At 42.9% G+C, this 23,003-nt stretch overlaps 2 protein-coding genes across 2 annotated transcripts; one reads left to right on the top strand and one right to left on the bottom strand.

The window, feature by feature from the left end:
* Window positions 1-285: 285 nt before the first annotated feature.
* On the top strand, window positions 286-7,855 carry extl3 (exostosin-like glycosyltransferase 3; the record flags this gene model as incomplete). Its single annotated transcript, XM_083898958.1, has 5 exons — window positions 286-2,424; window positions 3,001-3,128; window positions 4,055-4,199; window positions 5,169-5,297; window positions 7,278-7,855. 5 exons carry the CDS (start codon window positions 286-288, stop codon window positions 7,485-7,487), a joined length of 2,751 nt encoding a protein of 916 aa, XP_083755084.1. The 3' UTR covers window positions 7,488-7,855.
* Window positions 7,856-12,874: 5,019 nt separating this feature from the next.
* Window positions 12,875-19,293, bottom strand: LOC310934804 (synaptotagmin-14-like; the record flags this gene model as incomplete). The annotated part of the gene is made up of 8 exons (XM_083898602.1): window positions 12,875-13,191; window positions 14,007-14,063; window positions 14,407-14,587; window positions 15,669-16,106; window positions 16,881-17,158; window positions 18,125-18,256; window positions 18,429-18,612; window positions 18,751-19,293. 8 exons carry the CDS (start codon window positions 19,291-19,293, stop codon window positions 12,875-12,877), a joined length of 2,130 nt encoding a protein of 709 aa, XP_083754728.1.
* Between the last annotated feature and the right edge of the window lie 3,710 nt (window positions 19,294-23,003).

Genomic DNA, 23,003 nt, shown 5'->3' on the forward strand with positions numbered 1-23,003 from the left:
AGATTTAGAAGAATGCCAATACCTCATCCCAGAAATGGCAATGTGTAGTGTGAGCTTTAACACATCAGAGTACATATTAGAGTATAGGTGAGGCTAATACCCACCGGATCCTCGAGAGGAGGGAAAACGGCCTCAGATGACCTTTACACAAGGACACGGCTTCATCCCAGCTTGATGATTTAGTATCCATCCCGCTGCCTTGCTGACAAGGTTAAAGATGGCTGCTGCTGATCCCCATAGCAACGGTTCCTTGATGGGGCAAGGAGCAGACTGAGGGAGTTGACAATGCAGCGTATCGGCGGTGGGGTAGGGGCTGGAGGCCAGCCATGGGTGCTGCGGCGCGTGCGTCTCACGTGGCTCAGTTTCATGCTCTTCTTCATCCTGGTCTTTTTCCCACTGATCGCCCACTACTACCTCACAACCATCGATGAAGCCGGAGGTCCCGACAACCGCATGTTTGTGCCTCGGCCTGGCGGCGAACTGTGCGAAACCAAGCACGTGCAAGACCTTTGCCGCATCCGCGAGTCGGTCAGCGAGGAGCTGCTGCAGCTGGAGGCCAAGCGGCAGGAGCTCAACGGGGAAATTGCGCGACTCAACTTGCGCATCGAGGCCTGCAAGCGCAGCATTGACAGCGCCAAGCAGGACCTGCTGCAGCTAAAGAATGTTATTAGCCAGACGGAGCATTCTTATAAAGAACTCATGGCTCAGAACCAGCCTAAACTGTCGCTGCCTGTAAAGTTACTTCCAGACAAGGAAGACCAAGGATTGCCACCACCGAAGTCTGCACGCTTCTGCCGCCTGCGCTCCTGCTTCAACTATGGACGCTGCCCTCTTACATCGGGGTTTCCTGTGTATGTCTATGACACAGGGTCTTATCCATGGGGGGGCTTTCTTGACCCGTTGGTGAAGCAGGCTTTTGCGGCATCAGTTAAAAGCAACATTTATGTGACTGATAATCCCGATATTGCCTGTTTGTATTTGGTACTGGTTGGGGAGCTCGAAGAGTCCTCTTCCCGTCCACTGCCGTTACCTTCAGAGCTGGAGAAACAACTAAAAAATCTACCTTACTGGAGGGTCGATGGACACAACCATGTACTTTTGCATCTCTCGAGAAAGTCCATGACGCAGAACTTCCTGTATAATGTGAGTGCAGGACGGGCAGCGGTCGCTCAGTCCACCTTTTTTGAGCAGCAGTACCGTGAGGGCTTTGACTTGGTGGTGTCCCCGCTGGTTCATGCTCTTTCAGAGCCAAACTTTTTGGAGGTGCCTCCTCAAGTTCCGGTAAAGAGGAAATACCTGTTCACCTTCCAGGGAGAGCGGGTGGAGTCACTGAGGAGCAGCTTACAAGAATCGCCCCCTCAGTCTTTCGAGGAGGAGCTGGAAGGAGACCCGCCGGCTGACTACGACGATCGCATCATTGGCACCCTGAAGGCAGTGCAGGACAGCCACCTGGATCAGGTGCTGGTGGAGTTCACGTGTAAGGACCCTCAGCCAAGTCTGCCAACTGAGTGGTCTCTCTGTGGACAGAGGGACGACAGGCTGGAGGTGCTCAAGGCTTCTACGTTTGCCCTTGTGATTGCTCCAGGAGATGGACAGCTGGTGGCCTCCGCTGGCTGCGGAATGAGGCTCTTCGAGGCCTTAGAAGTTGGAGCAATTCCAGTCGTGTTGGGCGACCACTCCCGACTACCGTACCACCAGTTTATCCGCTGGAGTGAAGCGGTCATTATAGTCCCCAAACCTCGTGTCACGGAGCTACACTTCCTGCTTCGCAGCCTGTCGGACAACGACATGCTAGCTATGAGGCGGCAGGGTCGCTTCCTGTGGGAGGCCTACTTCTCAACCTCGGAGAATGTTCTCAGCACCATCCTGGCGAGCATCAGAACCAGCATCCAGGTTCCAGCTGCACCCATCAAAGAAGAACCTGCCCACGAGATTCCTCACAAAGCTGGGAAGCTGGCAGGAACTGACGCCAACCTGGCTGACAACGGTGATCTGGATTTGGGTCCCGTCGAGACGGAGCCCCCCTACGCTTCGCCACGCTTTCTCCGCAACTTCACGTACACAGCCGTAGACACGTACAGAGCGTGGAACCGGGCACCGGGACCTTTTCATCTGTTCCCTCACACTCCTCTGGACCCCGTGCTGCCCTCTGAAGCCAAATTCCTGGGCTCCGGTACTGGTTTCAGGCCCATAGGTGGAGGCACGGGGGGCTCGGGAAAGGAGTTTCAGGCAGCTTTGGGAGGCAACGTTCCCCGAGAACAGTTCACGGTGGTCATGCTCACGTACGAGAGGGAGGAGGTGTTGATGAACTCTCTGGAGAGGTTGAACGGGCTGCCCTACCTGAACAAGGTGGTGGTGGTGTGGAATTCACCCAAACCTCCTTCAGATGACCTGCTGTGGCCCGACATTGGCCTGCCCATTGTGGTGAGTGTTGGAGAAAAATAATTTTCATCAATCAAATATGCAAATGATCATAATTATATAGGTCTGTAATGTGCAGTATGTGTCAGAGGCGGTGCAAACTTCTTCAAAAATCATCTGTGCCTCTTTGAAACTCTGCAGGAGCTCTTACAAATCACCAGCAGCTTTATTAGAAGGGTGTGAAGAAACCTGACATGCATGAATTACAAGTTCTGCTTTTGAATTAAGACTTTTAAGTATAAAATATTAATCCATTTCATTTTCACGGCGTACGTGTGTGAAAGAGCCTGTGAGTAAGTGATAAAACTGTGAGAGAACTAAAGAGCTAGGCTTTGTATTTGTCGAATTTGAGGCTATGTTGTTTCTCTCGTGTGAACCAGCAAGAACTTATTAAAGTGCAAGATGCACATAAATGATGTACAATCCTGAATTTTAATCATACCAAAAATTTGCAGTGATTTAGTGCTAAAGTCGTTTTAAGGAGCCGATTTAATCATGAAATAGATCTGATATAAAAGTGCTCAAATTACCCGACCTTTAAAAAAGGCACCTTTTCCGTCTGCCGTGTCGTGTCTGCAGGTTGTCCGCACGGAGAAAAACAGCCTCAATAACCGATTCCTTCCCTGGGACGCCGTGGAGACCGAGGCCATTCTGTCGATTGACGACGACGCTCACCTTCGCCATGATGAAATCATGTTTGGGTTCAGGTCAGTGACGGTGGAAGGATAAACACATGGGAGCTCTACAGAGAATAATTAAATTACAGCTAACTCGTTTTCTAGTATCAAGTATTAGTGAAAGAGAGCTGAAATTTCAGGAAAGGCCCCAAAAAAATGCAGTAGTGAAAAAGCAGAAGTGTCACATTCCTGAAATAACTGATTCACACAGACCAAATGAATTTACCCTGAGAAACAGAACCGGAGGAAATAAATAGGGGAAATGTTTCATCAACGTCTCGTATTTAATGTTTAATGATGTAATAATATTGTACTTTTTAAAAGGCTGCGGTTAAAAGATCTTAAAAGTATGCTGTGGAGTTGATTCTCTTGCAAACTCAACCCCCCCCCCCCCCCCCCCCCCCCCCCCTTGCTCAGACTCGGGGCTGTCGCTGCTTGTCCAGACAGGCAAAATTGCTTTTCTGCGACTGTGTGCGCGCGAGGTCACTTCCTCACACCCCTCGACTGAATTTACGAGGAACATTTCCTCATTTCCACTCTCCTTAAAGAAGAAAATCATGTGTGTGTTTTAACATTAGCTTCTTTTTAATACGTTGTGCCCTTGTTCAGATTTTCAGCTGATTAACTGAAACGTGTTTGGTTTTTTTTGTCCTGCAACGTGTGCGCATATTTGAGCCAACAGTGAAATTTTGGTGTTTAACTGTTGTCGGATAACGCTGTCAAACACGAGTACAAGACAAACAAAAATGGAGACTTAATTGGTCCCGAGAGGACTGGAGTTGCCACGTGGCTCAACATAGATGACAAGCCCAAGCAGATGGATGCAAAAGAGATGCCATACGCACAGACGGATACAAATTAATGACCACTCAACACTATTACAAATACCCACTTAAAGACACAGAAGTGAGTGTTTGAAAATAAGAAATTCTGCGTCCTGTATGTGTGTTTTTCAGAGTGTGGCGCGAGGCCAGAGATCGAATTGTGGGTTTCCCTGGGAGGTATCACGCGTGGGATGTCAACCATCAGTCGTGGCTCTACAACTCCAACTACTCCTGTGAGCTCTCCATGGTCCTGACAGGAGCTGCTTTCTTCCATAAGGTCAGATAAACAAAAATAAACAATCACACACACAATCTTTTATCCATATCGGAGCTGTATCACAAACTCATTTCTGGATTACAAAAAAAAGAAAAACCCTTCAATGCAGGATTTTTAGTGCTGGCTCATTGTTTTTTTGTTTTGTTTTTTAAACAAATAAAAACTACATCAATGTTCATTTGACACTGCAGTGCACAACAGGAAGTGCTTGTTTTAATTATGTGCCAGGACTGCAGTGAAGAGCTAATGAAGAACTGAGCAGCAAAAGACTTAACAAGGTGTGGGAGCTTTTTTCCAAGTTGCAAAAATTATCCTGTTACTTTTCTTGCTTCTGGCTCTGAACCATAGTAAGAAGCACTTTTTTGGCGTGTTTCCACCGAGTGGAACAGTTCAGTACGGTACAGTACGGGTGGAGTTAGACCATGACAGTCAGCTGATTGGGCGACAGAAAAGCGTTGTTCTATTGTGACCGGCGTTGAATTGTGTGACACCCTATTGTCACAAATCTTAACGTCTTGTTGAGACAAACAGACACAAAACAAGCCGCTCCGTTGTGTTGTTGTCGGTTCAACGTCACGCTACATCTCTCGCGTCTCCCACCAAGTAAAGGTACATCCAAACCGAACCAAAGGGCTTTACTGTTCCGAACTGTGCCGTACTGTACCAAATCAAGCTGTTCCATGATGGAAACAACATTATTCCCACTAAAGTTCAGCATATTTCATTTCCCAGAATGCCTTTCCTTCCTTCCACCTTGTCTCAATACAGTTGTACATCAATACACGTTACGATACCATGATAATGATCCAACTTTTTGCATTGTTCTGTTGTTGTAGTTAAAACTAACAAATAACAGTTGCAGCCCTTATTCTTTTAATCAAATGGGGGGTAAACAATCAGTAATCGTTGAATAATTGGTAATCATTTACAAAAAACAATAATTTCCTTGTGTCTTCTGTGTCCCCGCAGTACTACGCCTACCTGTACTCCTACGTGATGCCCCAGGCCATCAGGGACATGGTGGACGAGTACATAAACTGCGAGGACATCGCCATGAACTTCCTGGTGTCTCACATCACTCGCAAGCCTCCCATAAAGGTCAGTGGACGACGGAGCAGGACGCAGTCGGTCTGGCTGCGCTCGAGCTTCGACAAAAACTCCCCCTGGGGCAGCCGTGTATTTATAATTTTGCCCACTTAGCCGCGCCATTACTCAAAGTGACACGTCCAATATTCAACTCAAATTGTAAATTAAAACACAAGATCGAATTTGTCCGTTATGCCCCATTTTCATCCTGGATTTTTTCCACTGGAAGGTCAAATTCCTTCCAGTGGAAAGGAATAGGAACATATATATACATACATACATATGTACGTATGTACGTGTATGTATATGTGTATATATACATATACTTCTTCCCAATCAGAGCAGGGAAGCAGTTGTAACAGAAACTTTTTGATTTAGAGAGGTGTTAATATTCAGGCTTGTTTCAGGAGGAATTAAGGCCGTCTTTGATGGAGTGCGTTGCGTGACAGCGTTTGGCTGCGAGGAGGACGCTGCGTGAATAATGGATCTGAAAGTTTGACTTTTGTGTTAAAAAAAAAAAAAGTTAAAAATAAACAGTGAGAGACTTCATTTCACTTCGTGTCCGAAGCGAACAAACAAAGCAGAAAATAAACAGCTTTTTATGCATTGGATTTTTTGTCTGCATCACCGCCGCTGATCTGAGAACAGTCAGAGTGAGTTTAGAGCAGTTCTTTTTCTCCCCTTCAACATTTGTCAGTTCAGTCTACTTTTACTCGGCCTCTCACCCCATGAATCAGGAGCATCTCTTGATGTCAGTCAAAATGGTGAAGGGCACTTCCTGTTCGCAGCTCGTTTTCACTGAAAATCCATAAATATGCACAAGAGTCATGGTTATTATGAGGGAAAAAAATCAAGTCTTTTATTTCATTACAACCTTGAAAGTCACAGATGGAGGAAAAAATGCTTTCAGGATCAGCCATGAACAGCCATTTTGATAAAAATCCCATTCAACACAGATCACCATCATAACTACGAGTGTCTTCCATCTGGTTTTGATGTGTGAATGCTGCCATTGTGTGAAACGGAACACATGCCCACACTCTCCATTGTTTGATTTTTTGCTGCACTGCTGCAGCAGTTTGGTGTCCGTGACAACAACACTCAACACAGTGTATGTGAATAGACTTTAAAAAGCTGCATGGATTCTGATATGACATGGACAAGGACACACAGATCAGTTCTATAGATCTGATAAATAGATCACATAATGAAGTGTCTTAAAAATCAGAATGATGAGATTGAGAATGAGATTTCTGTCGTCACAACCCTGGAAAAAAACATCAGATCTGAGGCACATCATTGGTATTACTGGATATGAGCACTTCTTCATGCACTTCTTCATGCACTTCTCACACTAGTTCTATTAGCACCTAAACATGGGCTAGTTCTAGTAGCTCATCATCACAGGCTAGTTCTAGTAGCTCATAAACATGGGCTCCGTATCACGGGCTAATTCCAGTAGCCCTGTAACATGGGCTAGTTCTAGTAGCTCCAAAACATGGGCTAGATCTAGTAGCCCCTAAACACGGGCTAGTTCTAGTAGCTCCTAAGCACATGCTAGTTCTAGTAGCTCCAAAACATGTTCTAGTTAGTAGCTCCTAAACATGGGCTAGTTCTAGTAGCTCCTTAACATGGGCTAGTTCTAGTAGCTCCTTAACATGGGCTAGTTCTAGTAGCTCCAAAACATGGGCTAGTTCTAGTAGCACCTAAGCACGGGCTAGTTCTAGTAGCTCCTAAGAACAGGCTAGTTCTAGTAGCTCCTAAGCACAGGCTAGTTCTAGTAGCTCCTAAACATGGGCTAGTACTAGTAGCTCCTAAACACAGGCTAAACATGCAAGTTTAATAATTGTCTTGCTAAATCTTGGAGATTAATGCATGTTTTCATGTCTTTCATCTATTGAATTTCAAACTTTTTTGACCACCAGAACAAAATAAAAGTCTTAAGGGAAACATGAATATCATAACTGAACTCTTGTCTGAATCTGTTGTTAGGTCACGTCTCGTTGGACGTTTCGTTGTCCCGGCTGCCCTCAGGCCCTCTCGCATGACGACTCGCACTTCCACGAGCGCCACAAGTGCATCAACTTCTTCGTCAAGGTCTACGGCTACATGCCGCTGCTGTACACGCAGTTCCGCGTGGACTCTGTGCTCTTTAAGACTCGTCTGCCCCACGACAAGACCAAGTGCTTCAAGTTCATCTAGCATCGGTGGCCCAGAAGCCGAGTGGAATTGACGGAGTGGGAAAGTACTTAACGAGAGCAGGAGACGATTGACGGATGCACTGGAGGGAAATTCCGCTTCGAGCGTTCACCCATGTGGAAAGAGACGACGTTAAAACTCCACATCTACTGAAAAATTGAAGAGTGGAAGCTCCACTGCCAACAACACAAAGCTTTTCTTTCCCTCCCCGATTCATTGTTCTTCAAATCACGCTCCCATCATTAACCACTACAGATGTCATCATCAGCACCTCTGAACCTGCAGGAACGACGCTTTGTACACAGTGTACAGAAACTCTTTCAGGATAAACTCGGATTAAAAAGCCTGATAAAAGAGTGACCGACGGGCTTCAGCGCGGAGAACAAAAAGTGACGGTGTCTCACTGCGCTCTTTTCCTGTTTTATTACAGTTAAACTGTACTTCTTGTACACGAGAGAAGCACTGATTGTCAGAAGTATTTTATTGGAAAACAAACTCTTTCTTTTCTTTTCTTTTTTTAAAAATAATGCTGTTTAAATGTGTAAATCTCTTCATGTTTCCAGGTCCTCGGCCTGTGGGAGATGAGACACAGATTATTTAGTGTGAAACAGGGAATCACGTCGGCCCGATCCATGTCCTGTAGTCGTGTGTCCGCAGTCACCATAATGCCTCAGATGTGTCATGAAAACCAGCCGCCACTTTAGTCGTTTTTGGTCCCGCTTACAAACGCCACCCCTGCGCTAAATGAGTGTTTTTTTACGGTGTTAACTTATGTCTGAAAAAATGTCATTTCCCTCGCAGCGTAGTTGGGAATCACAGCTGCCAACAAGAAGAAAATTGGTTTTTCTGATTCAGATTGACAGAAAGAAGAAGATTAAATTAAAGTGAGAGAAAATGTTTATTTGTAATCTGGCAGAGAGTTTATCTGTCTTCAATTTAGTTTAAACCCTTTTTTTCTTGCTTTATGAAATACAGAAAAAGCTGAATTTTTTTTTAAATTTTACTGGCAGTTGTAGGTGGATTTTTGTTGCTGCTTTTTCAGCTAAACTAAGCTAAGGAGGGTTAGCCCATGGATAAGTGGAAAAGGAATGTGGCTTGTAACCAAAGGGTTGCCAGTCTGAGTCCCCACCTGGTCAAAAAATAAAAGGTACCTAACCCTCATTGCTCCCCTAATTCTAGCAAGGTTTTTACTAGAAAGGTTCTTAATCCTGGGATTAAAGTCAGAATTCTAAGTAAAATGTTATTTAATTCTGTAATTAAAGTCAGAATTCTAAGTAAAATGTACTTTAATCCTGGGATTCAAGTCAGAAATCTAAGGGGGAGGGGGGGGAGGGAATTCAAAATTTTGATTAAAAAAAAAAAAAAAAATCTTAATCCTGATTTTAAAGTCAGAATTCTAAGTAAAGTGTTCTTTAATCCTGGGATTAAAATCAATATCCAATGGGATTTAAGTCAGAATTCTAGGTAAAATTTTCTTTAATTCTGGGATTAAAGTCAATATTCTAAGTAATGTTATTAATCATGGGATTAAAGTCAGAATTCTAAGTAAAATGTTCTTGAATCCTGGGATTAATGTCAGAAATCTAAGGAAAAAAAAAAATCAGAATTCTGATCTAAAAAAAAAAAACTTTCTTAATCCTGAGATCAAAGTCAGAATTCTAAGAAAAAAGTTCTTAATCCTGAGATATAAGTCAGAATTCTAAGGAAAAAAATGTTAATCCTGGGATTAAAATCATCATCGGCTGTATCTTCATATTTTATGAACGTCAAATCCTCTTGTTTTAACTCTCCACCAGAAAACAAATAAGTCTTTTTTTTATTATTTTTTTATAACATGACTGAATACACGTCGGTGTCCCCGTCCTGCTTTTGTTAACCGTTGTAATAGAGCTCACTTTCCCAGCTCGGGCAGAAATGTCACTTTAGCATCGGCCATGTTGGTTTCACTTTGTTTTTCTGTTTTTTAAACGAATGTTTCCTTTTGCCAAATAGGTACGATAATTAATCTGCTGAGTGCACAAAGTAAACGCAGTCTGAAAGCCCCTCCACGTACTCTGCATGGTACTCCACTCTTTATTTGACCACGTCAATCTTAAAAAAATAATAATAATCCTGTAGCAGATCCAATTTAAAGAGATATTTATTAGATTAGTATCCTCTTTAGCCAAATTGTTTTGTTTTTTTTCCCGAAAAAACTCCCATAGATCCATGTTTCCTGTATATTTATTAAATATATTATGAAAAAAGTTTTTTTTTTTTTCTTTTTTAAAGTGACTGACTCATGCAATAAAATGACAAAACATCAGCTTAACTGAGTATTTTAAAGGAAAACGAGCTCATGGTCACAGAGACTGAGTCTTTAAGTGCAAATGTGATAAAGTGAGCTGCTGAAATCCAGTGGACACTGGTTAAAGTGTCTTTTATAAGCCAAACCTACCTGTTCCCGACCCTCCTGGTGAAATGCAAACACATTCACATGGAAATATTCTCTGAAAAAACACATTAAACACGGAGCCAGCTTCCCCTAATGACCGTGGTTCCACTTGGCAATGCGGCTAAAACAAACCCAAATTTACATTTTATGTTGTGGAAAAAACAACTTGGCTTCCCCCCCCTCCTCCTCGTCACAATTCAGCAGGTTTTTTATTGCCTCATAATAACCTGGTCCGACGCTAAAACCTGTCCCCGGGGAGCAATTGTGGGTCAGCTGGTGTTTTGGAAGTTAAAACTCCTCTCCTCCTCTACGGTCTGTGGCACAGCTGGTTTTTCCGTGGCCTAAAGCAGAGAATGGAGAGTTTCTCTGGAAGAGTCAGACGTACCTTTTGAAGGCCAGGTGAATGGAAATAATGATAATTTAAAAAAAAAGAAAGAAAACACAACATGGTTAAAAAACAATATCCGTTATGTTCTTTCTTTCCCAGATTTAGTATTAAATATACAACACTTAACGAATCAGGGCCTTTAATTTGAAATTTTACAAATTAAGTCTGAACTTCACAGGTTAGCCGAATGTGAGAAATAACGCGTGTGTAAGTAATAGTGACATCTAATGGTTGGACTGCACATTGCAGCAAATGCAGCTAACTTCACAACTTGACTTCTTAAAAAGACATAATGAAAACAAAGAACTTAATTTTGAAGAAATTGTACATTACAGGTCGTCTATTTAATTAAATCGCACACTGGAGCTTTTCTTTAAAGCGACTCGAGTGAGCAGACGTGCCTTTTACCTTTCTATTTTGTACATTTTCTGCTAAACAAATTACTTTTAAGTGGTCATTATTCTACGAGAGAATCACTCGAGGAAGTATTGGAGCTCTTGGAAGTAACACATTATCGTGTAATATATATATATATACGTGTGTGTGTGTATGTATATGTATATATGTGTGTGTGTGTGTATGTATGTATGTATATATATATGTGTATATATGCATATGTATATATATATATATATATGTGTGTATTATATGTATATATATGTGTGTGTGTGTATATATATATATATGTGTGTGTGTATACGTGTGTGTGTGTGTGTGTGTGTGTGTATATATATGTATATAATATAAAAAGGTGGTGGTGAAAAGAGAAAAATAGAAATGTTAGCTATGGACTTTTCACAGGAGGCAGATTTATTCTTTAATTTACTCTTATTATTATTATTGTTAATATTATTATTCATAATAATAATAATTCAGTATAACTTTTTGTTGCTTTTTCTCCAAGTGCCACAGTTTGAGAACCATGCCATTATTTGATCCAAAAACATTAGTATGTGTTTGAAAGTGCTGCTTATTACATTTAACGTGTGTAATCCATGTCGTGAACATGCTTTGGCTCAGTGCTGACCCACATACGGTCGAGAAACGAGCATCTACGTCGCTGCTACATGGAGATAAATGACCGAACCCTGTGTGCCTTTTTATATAGTCGACAATAATTCACCCGCTCTCTCGTATTTATCTTAGCGTTAAATATGAAGCTTGGCCCTGGTTCTGTCCAGAGTGAATAAAACCTGCTGCCTCCCAGCACCTTTTAAATTTCATTACATCCCATTTATCTAATGGGAAAAAAAGGAAAAAGACGTTAAATATTGGCTCTTATATGTTCACGAGGAGATAATGAGCAGAACTGTGTCTTGGTCTGACTGTAAAATGCTAGTTTAAGCAGGAATTGTGCAGAAAAAAAAGAATCACTTCAGCGGCTGTGTGTGCGTTTCCCCCCCTGCATGTTTTTATCTGCAAACATTTATTTCTTTATGTGGCAGGAATGCGACACATCTGGTTTGATGGAACCCAGTGAAAACAATCATATAATGATTAAAGCTGCAGGGGGAGAAGAAGAAGATGAAGACTGTTACAGAACTCTGGAAGACAGAGGAGGTGAAGAGTTTAAATCTGACATCACAGGGTCAAGGAGGAGGAGGAGAGGGTTTCCACTGAGGCGAGGGTGAGGGTGTGGTGGTGCAGTCTTGTTTTTTGGAGGGCTTTTCTGACTCATGGCTTTTTCTTTTAACGACTCAACACTGGCTTTTGTTCCACAAGAAGAAGAAGAAGAAGGTCACATTTCTCACATCTTCGTCGTCTGCGGCGCCTCAGAGAGAAGCCTGTCATGGTTTTTATTGGAGTGCGCGGGGCGTTTGCATATTCCTCTCCTCAGCAGGAAGCACCGTGTTTCTACATGAATGAACATGGCTGAGTTGTCGGGGAGGAAAACAGGCTCAATCTGTACGAGCTGCTGCGTCCAATTCTGTTGGACTCTGCAGCAGCAGCGGCGAGTGAGTACGAGACTCGGAGGACACAGAGTGATTCAGTTGTCTGCTTTAAAGTGGCGTCAGATGCATAGAGTTACACAGAGTTACACATGAAAGAGAGAAAAGAAAGTCTGCTTTTGTGCAAAAACACAAAGAGCAGAAACTGGTCATCCAATGAATGGATTCATGTGCGTGTAAACAAACGGCTCGGGAGCACAGTTGCAGCATGTACTGTAGTAGTAGGCGTTTTTTTTTTGAAGTAACAGTCTTCTCACAGTTGCATTCTCTTCTGTCAATGGCTGTGACTGATAAAGACAATGTCTGGTATGTGCTGGTGTGGCAGCTGAAGTCCAGGGAAGCCCAAGAGATAATGGGAGGAGGAGGAGGAGGAGGAGGAGGAGCCGGTTGGTCCTGTATCGGGAGCTTCTTTGGTCCAGGTTTTCAGAGAGAGACATTGACGTTGTCCTGTAAACAGTTAAGTGTGTTGCCATGCAGATTCCACTGAAGTTTCTGTACCTCGCTGTCTAGCTTTTGTCCGTACAGAGGCAGGAGATTTGTTTCCCTCCACACACGCAAACAAAGTCGATAAAGTGAGTCTGGTTCGTCGCACCTCGCAAACGTAAATCCCGTTGGTCTCTTATGTGTCGCTGAGTGTGTGCCAGTGACAAACCTGCTGACCGTCGGCGTCCCTCATCTCAGTCCAGTGCGCCTGCTGCTCCTCGCCGGTGCTGTTCAGGCCCAGCGACACCCAGCCCAGCCTCTCCCTGGGCCTCATGCTGCTGCGGCGGCAGAACACGGACAGCACCAGCGACACCTCGGACAGCTGGAAGAGCGCCACCTGGAACACGAACGTCTCCTTGTAGGTGGGGTTGGGCTGGCCGCGGCACACGCCCGTCTTGCACTTGGACATCTCCTTCCCCTTGGAGTCCAGCATGGTCAGCTTCACGTAGGTGTCTGGAAAAGGGAAGGAGAGTGTGTGTGGTGAGAGAGTGCCATCAAGTGGCGGGACTTGGGTACTGCGATATGTGCAGCAGTGGTTTAAGGAGTGGAGGAGGTCCGCTGACCTGGACGTGTTCTGTCTTGCGGCTCAAATTAAAGAGTGATTTAAAACTCAAGAGGCCAAATTTCGGTTTATATATATACATATGTTTGTATATTATACAAACATATGTATATATTATACATATACAATATATTATAGTTTTATAAGATTATAACATATTAAATTCGGTAGTGCCATTTTTTAAATTTGGGAATGACTGGAGTAAATGAGGATGTTTGATTATGGGATGGATGAATGACAGCTGCACACCGAAATGAATGTGTGGGACAAAATTACAGCAAACTAAAATTCAAATTCAAAACAAAGGGCAAAACTTTTTTCATGAGTAGATACTTAAATAATTAGATTGTGTTGTTCTTACACACTTATTTAAAATGGTACATTCTCGGGCTGTTCTAATGTGCTTATTTAGACATGAATAGAGGAAAATATGTCAGGTTTAAAGTAAAATACACTGTAAAGATAACTAGGGCTGCAACTTATGATGATTTTCATAATCGATTATGATTGTATTATTGTTTTTTGATCCATAAAATGATCATTGGCGTTTGGAAAACCTCTAAATGATGATGTTTTCAAATGTCTGGTTTGTAATATTCACATTCATGTTTGTTTTAATTAGTTAACGACACCCAAACTGACTATTCAATTATGGAAATAGTTGGTAATTAATTTAGTCATCGATTAGTCGTAGTTGAAGACTCACCTCTCATGATATAAAGCTGTCCCCCGACAAAGTGTTTAACACAACAAAACAGACCATCTGTGACACACACAAACGCACACAGACACACACACCACACCACACAAGGTTGGAAAGAGAGAGAGATAATCGTCAGCATGAATGCTATAAAGATCAGATTCACACCAGAAGGTTAACGTTCATAGAAAATGCTGATGGGCAGCAGTTGCCTCATCACGGCGGTGATTTCCTGTTGCTGGGACAACATTTAAATGCATGTGTGCATCATTGACAGAGTCTCTCATCCATCTGCTCCGCCAAAGCAATCGCCCGGCTCCTCATTCAGCCGTGGAAGTTAGGCAGATAATGGAGGAGAGAGGGGGGGGGGGGATTACCGAGCAGGAAATGTACTTTTGGCACTTACTGACGGGTTTGTCGGACGCCGCGGTTTTGAAGTGGCTGCCCTGGACGACCTCGGCGGAGAGTCGTCCCGTGGTGGAGTTGTAGATGAGACCCAGGAGGATCTCGGGGAGGGTGGAGTCCTCCGTGGAGCGGTAGGACAGAGCCCCCGCGCTGCGAGACACGCTCACCACAGAGCCACAACCCTGCCAGACCAAACACACAGACGTTTGCTAATTGTTTTGACGTTCTATAACATTTTTAGAGGCCTAAAATATACTTTCAGCTTTACAGACCTAAATTCACTTATTGCCTCGATTAGTAATTAAACAAATGAAGTGCTGGGTACGTTAACGGCATCAACGCTAACACACATTAACGCATGGCACACTTCCACGACGACTGACCGGAAAAATATGCATGTGACGTCATGTTTACGTGACTCCCAATTGTTCAAATGAGTCTCTAAATTAACACTAAACTTTAAAACATAATAGTACACAGGTATGCTGGTTATTTGTAGTACTGCTCTTTTCATTTTATAATAGCCATAATTTTATAAACAGACCGCTTCAGTTCAACTGTAGGTGCACTAACGGTGCTAAAGGAGCTAACGCAGCTAACAGCGCTAACTGGTAAACGGCACCGAGACGCGTAAACATGACATCACGCTTCTTTTTCCAGTCAAGCTAGGTTTATGGCTTCCGTAGTGTGCCGGGCTCGCAACAAAAATTACGTCATATCCTGTGTCAGACCGGGCGCGTGAGCTCCAAAAGGTGTCACAGCACTAGGCACCTCTGAATTTTAACGTTAACGCACATGACGACTAACCAGAAAAAGATGCGCGTGACGTCACGTTTACGCGACTCCCAATTGTTAAAATGAGTCTCTAAAGTAACGCTAAACTTTAAAAACAGTTAAAAAAAACCAGTTATTTGTAGCGATGCTCTTTTCGTTTAATAAACAGACCACTCCAGTTTGACTCTAGGCGCGCTAACGGGCGCTAAAGCTAGGTTTATGGTCGCCGTAGTGTACCGGGTGCGCAACAGAAATGACGTCATATCCTGCGTTTGACCGGGCGCATAAGCTCTAAGGGCGTGCACCTCTGAACTTTCGTAAGGAGCTAACGCAGCTAACGGAGCTAACTGGTAAAACGGTGCCTGGACTCCGGTGCCGGGGCACGTAAACATGAAGTCATGTGCATAATTTTTTGGTCATTAGTCATGGAAACAAATATGCGATGATAAAGTGTGTCACACAGCCAAAGATAAACAAAAAAGTTCTCACAGTGAGTTCAGAGCTGGGCTCCAGGGTGACGGGAAGAGCCATCTTCCCCTGCAGGTTGAGCTTGGTCAGGTAGAAAACCTTCTCTCCGAGCACCTTCTCCTTCTTCATCCGCCGCACGCTGTACAGACGGAAGCGTACGGCGTAGTCGCCCAGAGCCTCCTGCTCCACCCGGGAGAACTTGAACGTCTCGGTGAAGACGGGACACGGTCCCTTCTGGACGCCCGTCTTGGCGCGCTGCTTCTTGGTCGGCAGCAGGACCAGGTGGACCTGCCACGAGATGTTCCCCGTCTGTTTGAGGGCGGGAATGTCGGTCGCCGCCGTGACGGTGACGGCCAGATACTGCTCGCCGGAGTCGTACTCGAAGGCGACGTCCAGCGTTCCGTATTTGGCCAGAGGCTCTGGCTCGTAGGCAGTGGGCAGCTGATGACCAGAGCCATCCTGGAAGGAAGAGAGAGGAAGAAACTCACTCATTTACATTCTTTGGTATGGATGCATTCATCATATTTTATAATCAGCCAACTTTGATCAAGGTAATTCAAAATAAATGTATCTGTGTTCATGTCTTTAAACTTACTTGAAAATAGATCTTGTCGTGATTACAAACTAAACCTGTCGGAAAAATAATTGGTGGCATCTATTTTTGCCCTTTTTTTTTTTTTATCTAGCTTAGATGGCGACAAAGATCAACACAAAATGTGGACAAGATGTGTGTTTATGTTTAAGTTTATTTTGAAAAACTCTCTCTTTCTCACTTCAAGTTGTTTTTAATTGGACAAACGTGTAGAGAAGCTACTTTTTCACCAGTTTAATCGCATTTTTCCCATCGTACTTTACACAAACACGGAGCTAGTTTAGCTACTGTCTTGCTCTCTGTCTCCCTCTTCCTCTATCAGTGGTACTGCAGCCTCATAGCATTCTGTTCTTCTTCTTCTCTACTTCATTTCCTTATCTTTACGAATTTAAAATAACGTGGCAGAGCTTTCCTTTGTTTCTCTTTGTCAAGATACAACACATTTTATAGGACAAACAACATCTCAGCTAGCTAACAGCGGGTTTTTATGTCGCTACAGTTTTAGCTTTGGCTCCTGTGTATCACTGAACAGTATTTTAGACATGTTCACAACCACAATTTTTGAACATATACAAAACGTGAAGAGGTGAATCCCTCTGATTCTGTTCCATGTTTTTTGCTTTTGGCAACAGTGACCTCACCTCTGGTCCCAGAACAGCCGTGCTGTCACTAGGTATGTCCTCCTCGCAGCCTTTGTTGAGGTAGCTCTCCGAGTCCTGCTCCACGCTGGCCTCACTGGAGCAGCGGGAGCTGTCGCAGCGTTGCGGCGGCGAACCCCTCTGAACCCCTCGCTCTGAGCGGGAACGAGAGGACACAACGGCTGTGGCGGCGGCGGCAGCGGCCGTGCACTTGTCCTGGTACGGCGGAGGCTGGAGCTCATTGAGAGACGGATCTTTCTTGATCCTCTGAATGCTGTTTACTGCTTTTCGTGACAGAGAAGGACACAGAAGGAGTAATGTGATAAGGAAGGAGCGATACTCGAGACATACTTGTGTCCTGCAGACAAACTCATTATGTAGGACACGCACAGTCTGCTCAAGTTGACCTCTTAAACTGTGACGAAACCCACAGGTAGATCTTCTTTACTAACTCACTAACTAGGTTTCCCACGTTTTGTACATCCATCCCTGTATCAGGGTGTCTGCGCAGGGTTTTAAACACTGTTTTGAAAAGACTGTTTTTCACAGTCTGGAATTGTGTGTATAAAAGTCTTGAGAAAGTTTGGAGTCGTGCACGAAGGCACAAAAGCATTTTCATATAATACATAATATATGAAGAAAAGCCAGCCAGCGGCCATTTATGGAATGGAATATCCAATCAAAGCTCATGTTACGTGAGCTTTGAGAAGGTAAATCACGTCATTCGTCGAGCAGGTGTCTGAAGCTATGAAGTTCAAAGGTTTTAAATGATCAGATAAAGAGAAGTTGTGTTCAGGAATTTGTCAGTAAAACATAATTAACTGTGAATTCTGCATTCATTCATGCTTTTATTTGAAAGCATTATTCTATTCATCTATTACTAAATTAATCAGAAACCATTTTCATAATCAATTAATCGGTTTGAGCTTCAAGCTTTCTGCTTTTTCAGCTTCTTAAATGTGAATACTTTCTGGTTTCTTTGCACTATTTGACAAAGAAATCCATTAAAACTGAATAATTTTGATTTGTGGACAAAAACAAGACATTTGAGAACATCATAATTCCCAGATTCTGACACTTTAAAGACCTAACGAGTCGAAAATAATTGACAGATTAATCGATTATGGAAATAATTGTTGATTGCAGCGCTTCACTTACAGTACAATACATGATATTTTAGATGTTTCCTTCTACTCTGTACTGTATATCAGTATTATCTGGTTTTTCTTAGAGGTTGATGTCCTCACCGCGCTCACTGGACGCCTCGCTGCTGTATCCTCCGTGCTCGGTGGACTGTTTGCGCTCGCTGTTCCACACAGAGGTGGCGCTCTTCTGTGCGTCGTGACCTCGGTCCTCTTCGCTGTCTGATAAAACCCCGTCTGCACAGAACACATGGACGGGACGCTGTGGTTATACACAATACTGTATATATAATATCTGATTAAAACATACTACGTGAGAAAAAAAGCAAGGAGTGAAAGATTTCACTTTAACGAGTTTAAGGGAGAAGAAGAAGAAGTGGTGAAAGAGGAGCGCCACACACCCTCTGACCTTGGTTGCCTTTCTTTTTCTTCTTTTTCTTCTTGCTCTTCTTTTTCTCCACATCTTTCACTGACTTTTTTGCACTCTCTTTCTCGCCCTTTCCCTTCTTCTTGCTCGACTTTTTCTTTTTCGCCGTGGACGAAGGTACGGGAAGCTCCGCCTCCTCCTCCGCCTCCTCCTCGTCGTCCCCCTCTCTCTCACCACTGTTCTCCATCTCTTCCTCCTCTCCTCCCTCTTCTTTAGTAGTTTTCTCAGGACGAGGTGAAGGAGGAGGTTTATCACAGTCATCGATTCTCTGCGGCTCTTCGCTCTCGTCCGGTTTCTCCTCAGCCTCCTCCTCCTCCTCTTCTCCCTCTAGAGCTTCCTCTTTCATTCTCTGAGAAGTGGCCTCTCTCTCCAGCTGCTTCTCCCTCCTCTCTTTCCTCCTCTGCTCTCTCTTCTCCTGCAGCTCCCGCTCCTCTTCCTTCTTCTTCTCCTCTTCTGCTAACTCCGCCTCGGTCTTTTTCACTCGCCAGCACCCGTCCCTCCACTCCCACTCGGGCTGGCCGGCTCCGGCAGCCTCGGCCTCTGCTGAATCACTGGCTTGGTTGTTGGCGTTGCCCGTTTCAGAGTCTCTGGACATTTGCCACAGGCTCTTGCTGCCGCCCTTTCCCTCCGGTGACGTCTGAGCAGCCCCCTGCCCGCCGCCGCTGTTCTCCCCATCGTCCACCTTGTTGATGATGGTGGTCACCTGCTCGGTCAGCTGGTCGCTGACGGCGTACGTGGCGTCGCTGACGGCGTTGGCCAAGTCGTCCACGCGGCTGTGGACCGAGTCCAAGAGGGAGGAAATGTCGACAGACGGCAGGTTCTGCTGGAAGCTCTTGAAGAAGGCCATCTCTCAGTTCACCACGCTGTGCTCACCACTAGATTAGCTCATGAGAGACCCTGACACGGACATGTGGTTGTTAGCAGCAACACAAACACGGCTGTGGTTCAGATTATGAACACGTTTGCTATTTTTTGTGTTGTCCTGTAGCAGTTTGTATGACACATTTGTGAAAACACAGTGAAAAATGCAAATTATACAAATTAAACCTGATCATCCCCTTGTCATGGGATCTAATCATGTTACTGTATGATTTCACCACACAAATATCAACAATTACACTGTTATTTTTACAGATAATAATGATGGCACTCAAGATTGCAAGACTTATCCCTTTAAAGTAAAGTATGTATAAAATATACTTAGTATTTTTAGTACTAGTAGTGCATCCTTGGTCTATTATAATTTTTGTTTACATATGTCATTTTCTGTACTTCAATTCCTTCTTTTTTTTTTTTTTTTTGTATTTTATGACACCCTAAAGCATTTTAAAATATCTCTGTTTGTTTCTGGTCAGGATTTAGGGCAGGTCAATGCAACTATATGTACATACATATAACTATATATAGATATAGATATAGATATAGATATAGATAGAGATATATATCTATACATATGGGACAGGAAGTCATAGACAACGTTGCAACATTTAAAGTTGTTATTTTCAGAGTAACAGCCCGTTTTGTAAGAATTGTTTTGCATACATATACATATATATATATACATTTCTTTTTGATATTATTAATAATTTGATTTTATGTCATGTCTTCTGTTAAACTGACACATTTTTATTCTTTCTATCCTGTTTTCTGCATCCAGATATTTGGAATCTATCAAGTTTATCATATATTTATTATAGTTTAATACTGTAAATTAATCTATTGTGACTGTGACAGTCCAGCTGCAAATATAGTTTGTTTACTTTGGCATCTCTATATGTGTGTGTGTGTGTGTGTGTGTTCCAGGTACCTGGCTGTGTGTTCTTATAGCCACTGAGGTGTGACAGATCGTCGTCAGGACTCCCCGCTGACAGCTTGTTGCTGAGGTAAAGAAAAAACAGAGCCATCAACGCCATGAAGGCTGTAATGGAAGACAGGACACCCAGAAGCTCAGGAGAGACTGAGGAGGAGAAGAACAGAAATAAAGGAGAAAGAGAGAGAAGACAGACAGACAGAGAAGAAATTAGACCACAGACATGACAACAGAACAGAAAAGATTATGGAGGAACATAGCTGTGAAGTAAAATATCCCTGGAGACTTTGATAGCAATAATACTTTGGTTTGATGATAGAATCAAACTCTCTAAACATTGCTTTGTCTTTTTTTTTCCAGATGTAATCTACAGCTCTGTATGTAGGCCAACGCTTCTCCATGTAACGGCACCAACACGGCCCAGCGCTCCTGAGGATCTGGGCTATTTTTATGGCAGCAGCCTCAAAGGGACTCCATGAAACCACGACCTAGTAAAACCGGCACTTAATGAGCTACACACACACACACACACACACACAGCTGAGGCAGGAATTAACAATTACTGTCTATATCAGTTAATGTGACGAACTGAAGATATTCAGTTTACTGTCGTAGAGAAGCAAAGAAAGCAGATAATATTCACGTTTAAAAAGCTGGACCTTTGAAACACCACAAGCACAATTTAATAAATGTTTATGTTTTATTTTCTATGTAAATTTAAATATAACATGTTGGAAACAAGTCCCATCTTTACGTAGGGCTGTGCAATTAATCCAATCTTGTGTTTCAAAAACAAAGTAATCGAAACAAAACAATTCTTACAAAACGGGGGCTTTTACTCTGAAAATAACAATTTTAAATGTAACGGTGTCCATGACTTCCTGTCCCATTCAAAATCGAACACAGTGGAATAATTCGGTGGAATAATGGAATAATATTAAAGATATCATACAGTTATTTTAGGGTTAATTCAAAAATTGTAATGCTCAAAGTCTTTGTTTCAAGTTCAAGTCAATGAAACCATCGCTTTTGACAATTTTGACCCAAATAATGGTGATTATTCCATAATAGAGCAGCCCTATCATCGTATGACCTTGTAGAGTACTTTAAGTGTTGATGATGTAGTCTGGTTAGACGATATATAGAATTAAAGCTCGACTATATGATATCGCAAATTAAATCTGTCAGGCGTTAATACACACTACAGTGTAATAGAAGAAGAGCAGCAGAGTTGGTAGAAAATGAACAATGAGCAGCATTTCTAAAGATCAAACGCCTCTGTGGAAAAGGGCAGAGAAAGGTTTTATAGTAAAGAATTCACTGACTGCAGGCAAGGGTTTACAAGATATGCAAGGTCTGGATTCTCAGCACCATTATGAGGCACATAATGCAGATATAATACGATTATTGTTCCCAATATTCAGCAGTGAATACCGTACTTTTCACTGTTGTTGTGTTTCTTTTGTCATAAAAAAAAGCAAAGTTATCGTCTTCAGTGTGAATATTCGCCCGCTTCTTTTCCTCTTCTGTGAGCTGCACTGAATATATTTGTAATTAATGATCCCTCAAGGATAATATTCTTATTATTTTTTTAACATTTCTACTTAAATAAAGACTAATTCACTGATAAAACCTTCAATTTTATTATTTTATCTGTGAATTAATCACTTTGGGTTAGTTGTACGGGCATGTTATGGACCAAATAAGTTATTAATTAAGGAGAATAATTCATTTACTACATCATAATAAAGATAATTACTCATTTCTGTTCTTTAAAAAACAAATAAAATACAATATTTTGACATTTTGGGCCAATATGAACCTGACTGAGCACATGTTGCATGATTAAACTGGTCCACACAGTGTAAAAACTATATTTGACAAATGACACATCGAGCGGAGAATAATACAGACATAATCTGTCAAACCTCCTCCTGTCTACAAACTGAGATTATTATGAACAGACTTGTTTCACCATGGCAACAAGCAGAGAGAGAGACTGTACTGCAGCCTGTCAAACAGCACTGGCTGCAGCCAAAATGATCAAAGCTTTAGTCCTTAAAAAAAATGGCAAGAAAAGGAGGAGAGCGATGATGTGGTGGCACGGTCTTACCTCGCCAAAATAAATAATCCTATTTTAACACACGGCTGCTATTTCTGCCACCGTAGATGACCTCGGATGAAAACGGAGGCCGTCTTGCTCAAAATTAATCCGACGTGGAGTAAATCCCAGTTGCGTCCAGCTCTTGCTCAGCCTTACTCGTCAACTCTTACAGACGGAATGACCTCTGCGGGGCCCTTAGGTATGAAAAATGACCAAATGTGACGCCACCCTCCCCGGGGGTTGGGACGACGCTCCATACACGGCGCTGCTCTGTAAATGTAAACGACGGCTGAATAATTGAAGACACCTGAGGTAACCTGACCCCTGCTTCCACATGGACTGGAAAGTGGCGTGGTAGAAAAGAAAGATCGGTTACGTTTAACGTTAAAGTTGACCAGCAAAAGCAGATTAAAGCAGTCTTTCCTCTCCCTGACTCTGCACTCTTAGAAATAAGGGTTCCAAAAGGGTTATTCTACAAGGGCTGAGTTTCTACCTGGAACCATTTGCTTCTGAAAAACCCTTTCCTGAATGAAGGGTTTTAAAAGGGTTCTTGGTGGAACCCTCCAAACGGGTTCTCCTATGAGGACGATCCGAAGAACCTTATATGGTTCTACTTAGCTCTTTTATTTCTAAGAGTGTATGC

Source organism: Microchirus variegatus (assembly GCF_963457635.1).
Source record: "Microchirus variegatus genome assembly, chromosome: 12".
NCBI lineage: Eukaryota > Metazoa > Chordata > Actinopteri > Pleuronectiformes > Soleidae > Microchirus > Microchirus variegatus.